Source organism: Manacus candei, unplaced genomic scaffold (genome assembly GCF_025592945.1).
Source record: "Manacus candei isolate 608988 ecotype Guabito, Panama unplaced genomic scaffold, ASM2559294v1 h1tg000094l, whole genome shotgun sequence".
NCBI lineage: Eukaryota > Metazoa > Chordata > Aves > Passeriformes > Pipridae > Manacus > Manacus candei.
Window position 1 is genome coordinate 3,339,229 of NW_026138142.1, and position 13,312 is coordinate 3,352,540.

The 13,312-nt window shown below is 42.7% G+C and overlaps 1 protein-coding gene across 4 annotated transcripts in view; it reads right to left on the reverse strand.

Moving 5' to 3' along the window:
- CTDSPL (CTD small phosphatase like) overlaps positions 1 to 13,312 on the reverse strand; it is a 77,647-nt gene that overhangs the window by 38,793 nt on the left and 25,542 nt on the right. Inside the window, exon 1 of one of the 4 annotated variants that reach the window (XM_051768414.1) lies at positions 9,885 to 10,947. The exons of the other annotated variants lie outside the window; for them this stretch is intronic. Within the exon in view, the coding sequence (XP_051624374.1) occupies positions 9,885 to 9,912 (28 nt within the window). The 5' untranslated portion in view covers positions 9,913 to 10,947. Of the gene's footprint in view, positions 1 to 9,884; positions 10,948 to 13,312 lie in introns of those variants that run through there. 4 annotated transcript variants of the gene reach the window in all.

The window sequence follows — 13,312 nt, forward strand, 5'->3', positions numbered from 1 at the left end:
CCAGTGCCACAGAATTACCATGGTTTGCAATGGGGTGGTAAACCAGGCTAACTGAAGTATGCAGGCAATGCTATGGAGATGTATTGTGATACAAAATAAACATAACTTCTTGCAGTGACATCATGGAGCCATCTCCCTTGTCCCTACAGTGCTTCAGGAAGCTTAATGTTTTGCCTCAGTCCGCATCTACAAATATTACAGAACCAACATCCACAGACTGATACATTTACGGCAGTGGCACAACATTAAGATCCACTTTAAAAATTATATTTTCTGTAAAAAAAAAAACCTGAAGAGCTTGCAGCATTTCTTGGTTGTCTGAGCAAAGGCTGAGCTGCTGGATCTGGAGATTTTCCCAGCGCCGGGGTTTGGAGCGGCAGTTGAACAGGAAATACTGCGCAGTCTGTGCATGCATTACATTCCTGTCCCGCCCCGAGCAGCCGCCAACAAACAAACCTTTCTTCTAGTAAAAGAGAGAGGGGGGAAAAAAAAAAAATAGACTGCACAAAGTTCACCAGCAGATGTGGCCTGTGAATCCAACCCGGCCTTTTCTGCTGATAGAAAGAATTCGATGCATTTGCAATGTTGGTGTAACGTCACGGTTTGGTGAAGCTGGATCAGCAAAGACCTGGGAGCCTAAAGCTGCAAAATTCGCAGTGCTGAGGTTCCACGGGGTGCTGCAAGCATGGCAGAGGGTTTGCCTGAAGAAAATTGTGCCAAATATTAGTAGCAGCTTACGATCAAGCTGTAGGAGTCAATTAGAACTGATTTCTGCACTGCAGAAAACACCTATTTGCAAACAAGGAGGTTGCTTTATTTCTTTTTTTACTCAGGTTTTACTCAGCACCTAAGTTTTGTCTTCAACCACAAAGCAACACACAGCAACCAGATCAGATGTTTGCCTATCCCGACTCTTTCGAATTGCTCCAAGTCTGGCCTCTTTAAAAAAAAAAAAAAAATTCTGGAAGATATTTAATAATAATTTGTTAAATACTCGGGAGGGAAGGCGAAGGAGAAACAAACAAATGGAAAACAGGAGCAGCACACGGGGTCAAAATGGCCGGATCTCCGCGCTTGTTAGTCACGGCTGATCCCCTCTGGCAGCGGGAGAGGATCCGAGTCGGAATGGCAGGGAAGCAAATGTAAACAAGCGAGTGTTTACAGAGCAGAAATATGTACAGTATCCGCTCGGCTCTGCCTCGGGTTGTGCTGACGTGGGACACGGTGGGAAAGGCAGAAAAGAACAACTTGCTCAACCCCGAGCAGCTCCAGCACAGGAAAGGCAACAGGCGGCACCTGGAGCCATCACACAGCCCAAGCACTCGGATGTTTGTCCACTCACACTCACTAATTTAATTCAAAGTTGGTTTAATAATAACATAAAAAAAGAAAGCCTTTGAACCAATGCTGATTGAACGAAAGAGAGTGATAAAGCTAAAGAAAAACACACTTTTGGGAGAGTGTGTTTTCTTATCACCCATGGTATGAATGGACAGACAGACTGACACACACAGGGGCTCTGTAGCCCAAGGCTGCATCTTCCTCAAGAAGTTATGCCACGAAATCACTATGAAAAAGCTGGAAAAGCCTCTTTTTCTGTGCTCCACAGGCACCACACAGTGTGTAAAACACCAAGCTCCTCACCTGCCGCACAGCTTTTACCCAATCCGTTAATTTTTCAAGACAAAGAGAGATCCAAACCTGAAGGATATTGCTGGACACCAGACCTATAATCAGCTCATTTCCTTATCAAGTTCATTCAGTTTAATAATCACATGTCTATAAGGGTTTTAATAGGGTTTTCTTTCCTCCCAATGGCCAAATTCACAACCTGAAGCTGTGAAATTTAAGCTGAGCTTTTTCCAGCCTCCTGCCACACACAGGTTGACTCAAACATAGGAGACAGTTTTCAAGTCAAAAAAAAAAAAGAGAACTAAAAGTATAAGACAAGTGGTTCACCAAACCCAAAGGTAGAAGAAATTCCTCTCACCTCTTCCTCCCCCCCACCAAAAACCACCACACCTCCAATTAAAGCCTTGATCATCTGAGGAGAATAAGCTTAATTTAATTTTCCTAAATATAGCCCTAAGATGTTCCCATAGAGACAGCAACATTCTCTATGGTACTTTCTGCAGCAAATACTTCAGTAAGGCATCAAATCCAAAGAATTAGTCTATTTTTGCAAGCCTTCTCCTCTCTTTCCTAGGAACAGCTCTTCTCTAACAAATTCACGTTGCAAAAATGTGTTAAAGGGTGCTCCTTTGCAAGGAGAAGTTTTGTTTCTCCATTTCGCCTCATGAATTTTTCATTCACTCCCTGGGGATATTTTGGGACAGGCTACAGTTCTAATTCCTGCCAGGGAAATCACTCATCCAAAGTTTGCTCCCCAAAAGAATACATCCCTAATAGCAAAAAACAAACTAGGACACCTTTTTCTCTGCAGCTCCTTTGATGCCTACTTCCAATCCCCACTTATTTCTCCAAACCCACTGCTATTTTGTGGATATTCACTGCAGATCCCAAAAACTTCACCCTGTGTGAAAGTACCCACGTAAAACAATGGTGTTTCTGCCAACATGTTTTACAGAACCAAAGCCATTTAAATCATAAAATTTCTGGAAAAGATTTTGTCTTAATGGAGTATAGAACGTGCATGACTAACTATGAAACAGGTACCTTCTTTCTTTGGAAGAAAAATAGAGGTGGTTTAACTTTAAAAAGACATTGACTTTAACAGAGCTTTAGTTATTTGGTATGATTACTGTTTTTCTCCATTCCTCTCTGCCCCTCCCCAAGTTTCTCTACATTATGAAACCCAGAGACAAAGGAATAAAGAGGAATCCCACTCATTTGGAAGAGGAAACTTTATCTGAATCACTGTATTATCTATGCTTCAGTCATTAGTATAATTTAAAAGTAATAGCTGTTAGTAACAACTAAAACGCTCTTAAAATCCATTTACAGGCACCATATGCAGCAAGTATCACTTAGCAGGTTACTTGAATCCAGAGCAAAATAAAAACATCAGATTTTGATTATAAACTTATTTGTTGCATCTTTGGTTGCAGGGATTTCTCAAGGAGCAGTCCAGGTTACATTGGAGTATCTGCTGGGACACAATCTGAAGAAATTAGAGAAATTGCTGCCAAAATAATTTCTTCTCCAGCTTTAGCTTCAATGGAGTAGATTTTACCCAATCTTGGACTACCCTTCATAAATTCATTTTTTTTAATACTTGCAATATTTATGGACATGTAACACAAGTGCCTATTGCAGAGAGAAAAAAATGTAATTTTGTTTGCTGCTTGCTTTCTTCAAGCTGTTGCATCCGCCCTCACCAGTTAAATTGATCAAAATTCTCTCCAGCTTAAGTTTTCAGTAAAACCTACATATATTCTGTAACTATTTTAAATCTGAAGTAATTACAGTATCAACCACTGCAGGTTTTCAGTTCAATGGAAGTGTCACCTGCAGAACAGAAGCTCTGCCAGGTATCTCTGACAAAAATTTGAAGCTGTAACAGAGCATCTATTGTTACACACTAAGTAAAGAAGTGAGGAAAAACCCCCACAGAAGCACATTGTAAAGTCTCATTAATAATTTGCTAAAATATCTCACTGGTGCTGCATGAGCCCTCTCTCTCCTTGGCTTTTAAACTCGGGTTTTTTTTTAATATTAACTGTATTTTCAACTGATCCCAAGAAATAAGTTGGAAAATATTCAATCCAAGCTCTTCTGACCTTGTACTTTGGACTCAAGATAATTTTACCCATTCAGCATTCCCAGACCATTGAAAGCAGCACATTCCCACCTGGAAATCTGATATTTAGAAAGCTAAAACTAGATTAGGAATGAAACAAAAGATACAGGAAACTGCAAGCTTTGTATGATAAAGTGACTACAGTTTTGAAAAAAAAAAAAAAAAAAAAGGGCATCGAAAACTTGATGAACTTCCAGCAATTCCTTTCTAGAACAAAGACACAGTTTATTGCCCGTTGAGAAATTCAGCTAATAAGAAAGATTAATTTATTTTATTTTATTAACAGGAGGGGATTTTTTAAAAAAAGCACTTTGGTGCCTTAAACAAGTACTCAGATGCCTCGACCAAGCTGACAATTCAGCTGCAGGTTGGAACAGCTGCAGACACGTTTAATTGCTTCTCCAAATACCCAGGACGTCAAGTACTTTTGACCTATTTGAAATATCCTAAACTTTGTACTAAAGGAATGCACAGGATTTAATGCCCATGCTCTAACTTCTGACAATCCTGTAGTGCTGAAAGCAACCCACCTGCTGTTTTACAGAGAACTCATGGGAAAGACTGAGTGCTGTATGGTAACTAATAATTACGTTAAATAACCAGTGTCTTCAGCTCTACAAGTTTGGAAAAGTTAAAAATAAACTGTTTCCTTAATTGCATCAGGAAAAAAAACCCAACAAAAACAGTACAGTAACTTTTTGTTGTTTACTGGGGCAAAACTGATATATGTAATTATGTGGATACGTTCTACAACTCCCACTCCTGTTATTCCCACACAAAGGCCATGCACTGACCTTACCAAAGGTAGTCTAATAAAAAGTAAAAATAGCACCTGAGCCCATCAACAGAATTAAAACTCTTCCCCAGCTTACTTCTTCGGAATGTGCCTTTGTGTTAATTTTAAGGGAGAACCCAGGCATGAGGCAACAGAAATCATTCTAATTTTGCATCTTGCTCAAGTCCCAGCCTCTCTCAGCAAACGTACCTACCAAAGCTGTTTATGCAGAATATTTCAGATCAGCTGGTCACTGCCCAAAAAAAACCCCCAAAACAACCAACAACAACAACAACAAAAACCCAATAAAGCTCTTTTCCTTCACCACTGATGCAGTGGCAGGGGTGAGCAGTGTATTTAGTGTGCAGTGATGCAATACTATCCCCACTGTTTTGCATCCTTCTCCTCCTTGGGGTAAAAGAGCCAGACTTCCACCATCTACATTAAATAGATTGTGGAATCACAGAATGGCTTGGGTTGGAAGATACCTTAAGGATCATCCAGTTCCAACCCCCCTGCCATGGGCAGGGACACCTTCCACTATCCCAGGTTGCTCCAAGCCCCATCCAACACGGCCTTGGACACTTCCAGGGATGGGGCATGAGATCTTAACAGTGCCTGTTGTTCTCAGAACTAAAGAAAGCCAGGTCTTGCAGAGCACTTACTCTTCATCTCTTCGGGAGGTAGGAGCCTTCTCTTATTACCAGCACTTGTAACAGCAGTGGTCCCAGTTCTGCTCAGGGGAGAGAAGCAGCTGATGAGCTCACAGAGGAGCCCAGACCACGTGATGGATCCAGTACATTTACTGCACTTACGCTTAGATGGGAAATCCCAGGCACAAGGACCCACAAATGCGAACTCACATTAAGTCTGTACCTACCCAAGCACTTAAAAAGCCATCTTGAGGATGTGCCCCTTCTCCTCTCCTCACAAATAACAAGCTCTCAGCTTACAGAGCCTGCAGGACTCAGCACTGCTCCTCTTCAGCCACTTCACGCTCCCTGTGCTGCTGTCACCCACTCAGCCTTTGCCCCTCTCCAGTTCAGGTGGCTGCACTGACTCTGCCAGCAGGTGTTCACACAACCACCCCCTGGTAACCCAAACTGAAGGGAAGAGGGGCACAGCAACAACAATTTCTAACTGAAAACCCTCCCGTGTGCCCCCGGGACCCCCAGCTGCGTGGGGCAAACCTGCACTGAGAGCAAAGCGGTGCCTGACACGGTCACACCTGCACAGCCGGGTGTGTTGTTTACCCTGATAACTTTAAAAACCCCTTTCTGGCCCGAATAATGAGTATTATGCCCTGTACTATACGGCACAAGCGATTTTAAAGGCTTTTGGCTGAGCGCTATCAGTTTGGGCAGAGCCTCTCCCTGCCCATTTGGCTCCTTCTGCCCAGCCCCAGCACATTCAGTGAATTACTAAAATCTAAACAGGCTCTGCATTTGAATTGATCTCCCAAAGCTGCACAGAGCTCCAGCAGGAAAGCTCTGTATGCACTGGCACGCCTGCTGCAAAACAAGATAAATACCTGGCACCCCTCCCGCTCCTCCATAACCAAAATGAGGACAAATAGCTGCATTATTGGCTTCATTAGTGCCTGTCTTAGGAGATCTTATTTTTCTTGGGAATAGAGGAAAACATCCCAAGAGAGACACTGGAACAGGCCTCCCAGAGGAGCTGGGCAATACTTCCACAATGCCACATCCCTGGAATTGTTCAAGGCCAGGTTGGACAGGGCTTGGAGCAGTTTGGTCTAGTGGAAGGTGTCCCTGCCCATGGCAGGGGGTTGGAACCAGACGATCTTTAAGGTCCCAACCCAAACCATTCCGTAATTCTGTGAAATCCCACGACCAAACAGGATTTTCCCAGAACAAAATTTCCCAAAGATCAAGAGCAAAATTCTGGATCTAACTCTTGCAACACTACAGAGACATTCTCCTTTCTGCTAGAGAACTCTACTCCAGTGACATGTGAGCATAAACAAAGGCACTGGTCCCCTCCCACAGTCCCCACTCCAGCAAGGAATTCCAGCCCTGAAAAATAAACAAAGTAAAGTCCAGTGTGTTTAAGACATGCACTGCCAAAAATCTCCTGCCAACACCCAGCCAGCTGGTGGTGGGAAGTCTCTGGGTGGTAACGGGTCTCAACACTGGACAAAACTATTATTTTTTTTGTTCTAATTACATCATTATAGCTCCAAAGTAGTTTCTGTGGATGTTCTCCTTAACCTCCTGGTAGCTCGGCCCTCAGCCCAGCTGACCACAGCAGTGCTCACACAGCCAAGCTGATAAGCACTTGTAGGGCACAATTCATCTGATTTGCTCACACTAGAACCCACCCTAAAAATGCCAATTTTTTTTCCTTCTCTCCACTGGGAGCCCCTGGTGAACAGCTCAGCTGTTTTTACTGCAAACATTTACAGTTAGGGGAAAGATCACCATCCCCCACAGCGCCACTTTAGCCTTTCCTGTAAGTCCGTGGAGTTGGCCAAGACCAGAAACAATCCAACAAAGTTGCTTATCCTAAAAATGCTGCAAAACAACCCCTTCATTTAATCCTTCTGCTCCTCTACCCAACGCTGCTATTTCCTAACCGCTCCACACTACTAATCTGCATATCCAAAATACAAATGGAAAATGCTGTGCCTAAGAAAAACAAAACGCAGGAACAGCGTGAGATTCCATAACAAGGCTGGATTGGGAACACACTGGTCACCAAACACAGCTTCCTGCACCTCCCAGGTGTGCTCTCCCAGCGTTCAGGATTCTTGGGGAATCCTGTGAGTTGTCCATAATAGGTTGCAAAAAAACCGCCACTGTACAGAAAATTCTGATGAAATTCTGAACGTTTCGTGGAAGATTATTTGTCCGAAATACTTTGTGTAGCAGCTGAAAGACCACAGCACAATTCCCAAGGGAAAGAGCTTACATAAACAGGGCAAAGCTTCTGGATGGGTTTTCACAGCAGGTTGTTTTTTTTTTTTTTGACACTCTTCCTTCCTCCTTTTGCTCAGAGGTGAAAGTGGAAAGTTTTCTCATCCAGAGGATGCCTTGGCCACAGAGTACTTAAACAAACACGGTATTCACAAAACTTGGGGTTTTTCTTTCTCACTGGAGAAAATTCAACTGTTCAAAGGCCTTACTGAATCAGCTGGTGCACATGTACAGGTGAGCCCAAGCACTGAAGGGGCTGTTTCACCCCTTCCTTTAAGACAAGGATGAGCCCAATTTCCAAATACCTTTCACAAGCCACATGTTCAAACACGCTTCACCCCCACCTGCACACAACACGAGGTGATTACAACACTCCTGGAATGTTTGTACCTGCTCTCTGGCCACAGGTTTTAAATTTCCCACCACCATTTTACGCCTTGTCTTCAATCCCAAAGATAAGTGTATTCACAGACAACATTAAAAAACTGTGAGTTCTACCAATCTGAGACATCCTGCCTATGATGTAAACCCCTCTGTCAGCTGGTCCTTCATGTCATTGGGAATTTCATACCAAACATTAAGGATTAGGGCTGGAAGGGAATATGGAAGAAACACGCAGTTTCTCCTGGAACCACAAGTTTTGGATGCTCCCATCAAAAGGAAAGAATACAAAAATCCAGCTAGACCCAGAAGGTTCTGACTGCTCCCAGTGACAGCTCCCAGTGACAGCTGGGGAAACAGAACTGAGGTTTCCCAAACTCAGGATCAAGTGACGAAAGACAACACTGCATTGTACTTCTTAATGGGATGTATGTACTGCAAAGCACACATGGAAAGGTCAACCCCGCCCGTGAGAACAACCAGTTCAAGTCCAAGGAGAGCCAGACCCACTTTTCTGCTCCATTCCAAATCTCCATTTTTTTTTTGGATAAGCAGTTTCATAAGTTTTGTGCCATGGTTCCTTATCTATAAGAAAAACTTTTTAAACCCAAGATAAAAAACACCTGCAGAACATTTCTTTCTTCATTTTTATTTTCAAGTAAGGCACAGAGCCTTTCACTAGGAGCCTGGGGCTGAATATATATATTAAAAATTGAGAGGTGCTCATATAATTTAATAGTAAGCTCCAGAGGAGTATTTAGCTTGTCACATCCTAACTTTACTCCCTTATCACAGGTAGCAAAAATTCCTGTTTTATCCAATGTCTGGAAATGACATTAACCATATCTAGGAAATCCTGATAGGTGAGGTCTTAGCATTTAAGTAACAATTAAGTTATGCTTTCCATAAGATATAATTGTGGTGTTTGGACATTACTAACTCCAGATATTTTTCCAATTAATAACCTAATCATTGCATAAAGTTCTAGGAACAGCCAATGGAACAGGCAAATCTGGAGAGCTCTTTTCTAAACATGCAATTTGCTATTTTTTTTCCTTGAGTCATTTCAGGCAACTAAACCAAGCATGATCTAGGAACGGGAAAGCACCAAGGAAAAAGATCACTAAAAATGATGTCACTTGGCTTCTATTTCTTGTTTATAGTGATACTACAGCAGAAAACATAATTATAAACATCAGTTTGTACCCGGTATAAGATATTCCACATTGAAAAAATGGACTGTATTACATAATGCTAAATAGGTTTAAAGGCTTCTCCAAATTCCAAAGCTCACACACATTTTGCCTGCCTTAATAAACCAAAAGTACACACAGATCTGCATGAACACCTGGGGTGCAAATGCACACATCTGGAAAAGCCAGCTTGAAAGTGGTACAAGTAAGAAAAATGTGCTTTCCAGCCCTGTATCCAAACCAGAGAGGTAATAATTGTTAAACATGGAGTTTAAAGCAACTTCAATAAACAGTCACTCCGTCATTCTAAAAAGCACATTCTGACTGGAATTACCCTCATTTTTATTTTATTTTTTTTTTTTTTTAGGAATTGAATTGCAGTAATGTTGTACGAATTATTCAATGATTCTATCAGCTTATTTTCAACCAAATTCTGTTTTCTTTTCCCTGAGGAAATTCTAACAGTACTTGCATGCACCACTCCAGTATTAGCAAGAGTTAGAGGCCTTTATGCTCTTTTTTTCTATACAGATAATGTATTCTTCAAGCTCATTTCCACTGAGGGGAGAAAAAAACGCTTTCAGCTTGGCTTTCCTCATGAATAATACATTAAAAATTTAATATTAGAGAACAAATCTTCTTTTTAAGCCTCCAGAAACAGTACTATATTTGCCCTATTACTTTGAAAAGATTCATGTACATATTTAAACACGGGTAAACCATAAGCTCCTGTTCTCCGTAATTAAGCTGCAACAAAATATTTCCCCATTTATCAGACCAATTCTAAAACAATTCTGTGTAGCTTTATAACTGTCATTAAAAAAAAGATAATCCCTTACCGTATCCACAACAAGGACTGTAATGCATTTTGTTCCATAACTCTGTGTTAGAATATCAAGTGGAACAGATATTTTTTTTTTTTCAGCCATTCACGAAAAACCAGTTTGTTTACACGGAGGAGACGGGAGAATCCTGATTTCGAGCAGGAAACCGAAATCCACAAGAAAACCCATTTCCACAGCAGCAAAAATTATGTAAGGGAGGAGAGGCAGGAGAAAATAAGCGCCTGGTAAAAGGATGAAAACTTCTAGGAAGAGAAGAGTCCTTCTAAGAACAGCAGCCGCATCGATCTCGTGCCACTTGTTCAAGCCTCTGCTCCGTGGGCTGATGGCTCCATCACGGCCTCAGGCTTCCGATTCCTTCTCGGGCTTGTGTAAAAATAAACAAACTGTTGAATGTGAACCCAGATGTTTCAGAAATCAGAAAGCAAGAGTCCAATCGTGCCGCTACAAGAGGAGCATTTTTAAGTGTTCGCGTCTGGCGAGGCTGCGCTACAAGGCGGGATCGCTGAGTTCAACTCCCTGGAGGCTCCCAGCATCTTTTCCAGGAAGCCACCAGCAAGTTCATGACACTGAAGGAACTGGACAAGGTGTCCTTTGAGAAAGGAGCACACTACAATCTGCAGGATGAAGGACAAATACAACCGACACAAACTCTGCCTTCGCTGCTCAGGGCTGGGTCACTAATGTGGCCTCAGCACGGAGAGGGACTGATGGTTGGGCTTGATCATCTTAAAGGGTTTTTTCCAACCTAAATGATTCTACAATTTCCATGCATTGCCTTTGGTGGAAAGATGAGCCAAACGGGAAAGGAAGAAAGGGCAAAACATTAATTTTTATTAAGATGACTGGAAGAAATGCTGTGGACTCAACTGTATGGCTGCAACTACAGGTTTCAACCAACATCAGCCCAATTATCCTTTCAAGGTAACTTCTAATTTCTCTTTAAGGTATCACATTCCACATGATTTGGGATACTCTGCTCATTATCACAGAAAGACGGACAAACTTTTCTTCTTTATCTCATTTATTACAAATCCTTTTAAAATTATCATTAAGCTATGATTAAGCATTCAAGGACTTTACCACAGCTTGGACTTTTAGCGGGCTCTTCATGTTCCCTACAGAAAGGCAAGACATGGGAATCAGAAACTCTCTCATGCCTGGTCTGCAGGGAACTATCTAGCAAACACTGTTGATCTGTTCCCAGATCACAGGTCATGGAAGTGAGCTGTAAACCCTGTCACAAACACATTTCTAATCCAGCTTTCCAAGGGCAGTGAGGGCCCGGCAAAGCTTGGAATCAGCACTGTCAAGTCGCTTGGCTTTACAGCGTCCATGAAAAAAGGACGAAGCAACTTGTGGCTCTTCCACTAAAAAGCAGTGAAATCCTCGTGTTGCCTTTTTTCCAAGAAGTTGCATTTTCCTACTTCTCAATATCTGCTTTATCCTTAACTACAAAATTCATGAGGAGCTCTTGCATCTAAACCCTCTCAGAAACAAACCCCTGGTGCCTTCTAAACCCATGAGGAGCTGCTAAAGCTGCCCCTCACCCAGCTCCTGCACTCGGCTTTGCAGTGACAGTGACTGCCCCAAATGTCCCCCGTGTCCCAGAGCAGGAAGTCCATCCAGCAGCAGCTGGCAGGCAGCACAGAGATCCACACAGCCTATGTTTGTCCATTACCCTTTTCCTCTTGGCCGCCGCCTCGGCTCTGTGAGCTCCTCTCCCCTTATACAGGAAGCCGGGGCCTCAAGCTTAATCCTGCACATTCAGTTCTCTGCTCTTCCAGCTACCACTACAAATGTACTCTCCCAGAAAAAAAAAAAGCAAGCATGGAAAGCTCTCGCAATCCAATCTTTGCTAAACTTCTCCACGGTGAGATTATTTCTTTTTTTTTTCTTTTTTTTTTCCTGGGAGAAAAGTGAAGGAAAGATTAACAAATTCCCGCAGCTGAACAAACACACTAAACGTTATTCATCACAGAGGGGAGCAGATAATCCAAATCTGAAGGTCCAAACAAACCTTGCAACACCACTACAGCCAGAAAACCACCGAAGTCCCAGGATCTTCATTCGTGTTTTGGCATTACACGTCAGGCATTTCATGTGAGCCAGATGAGCTGCACTCCAGCACTTTCACTGGCTTGTGTGCAGGGTTGGGGAAGTGGGAGCAGTGATAGAACCTGTAGGAGGATGGGGAGGAAGATGTGGTTGCAAGCAAAAAGCTTGACCACAGCAGCCTGGGAACCCAGTGCAGCAGATCCAGTGGGTAAAACAAGGAAGGAGGAGTCTACAACTCTCATTTCTCTTCTTTTAGTCTAAAACCTGTGAAGTTTCTCTGCAGTAAAGCATCTACCCATCTACTGCTCTGCCTGCTCGCTCCATGCCAGGTCTGGACTCCACCAGCAGCCCTTTCCATCCTCAGAACAGCTTGTTTCCTTCTTACCCTATGAGGGTGAATATCTCCTTTTCCTCTCTCTTGACCACAACAACACTGCCAGGACCACCCCAGTATATTCCAGAGGGAAAACACCCAACCAAGCAAGCATCAGATTTCTGTATCTTGAGACATGTTTTGTAATGTTATATGTGTGTCCCCTCCCAGCAGCTTCCTCAATTCCTTCTTCCTGAACCTCACGGCCTAAAATAGAGTAAAAAAACCCTTCCTGTCATCCTTTCCAATTATTTTGGTAACTTCCTCAATTACTGACCGTAGGTAAAACTCCTACAGCACACATAGAGACATCCTGCAATTTGCTTACAGGCATACATGGCACTCTGGGAAGGGCAGGATTGCCCAGATCCCAGACTCACCTTTCCTTCAACTGCTGACTCTGATCAGCAGCCAACTCCACTACACCTCTTACTGGATTTACTCTAAATAATGTCACAATATTTAAGATGTAGACAGCACAGCACCAAACCACCGCTGACTTAAGCACTGACTGTTGTACCCAGAGCCTCATCCAAAGGAGCTGATGTATCTCCTAATGTCTGTGGCTGGCTGAGCAATGGCAGCTACTCATGGAAGTACCATGGGATGTGCAAATGGCACCACAAATCAAGGATGCCTTAGAGCACCCTTCCTGCCACCAGTCCCTCTAGGTATTCTGCAAAAAGCATCTGATATGGCAAAGAGAAGAGGTGCCTTCTGAAAAGGAAGGGAAGAAGAGCTTTAAGTTCCAGCTGAATTTATTTATTTCAGGGTGCTTCACCTGCTGATTGAAGGTGCTTCCGGTGGTATGAATGAACCTGATGCTTTTAAACATTCATCCTTTATTTCATGTTCAACTGCATATAATGGTTAATAACGTAATAGCAAGAAGAGGTGGGAAGAAAGGAAAAGTGACTATACATGGACTAATAACAGAATTAACCACACCAACACACCTTTTCTATATGAAAACCTGTGTGCCACTGTCAGCACT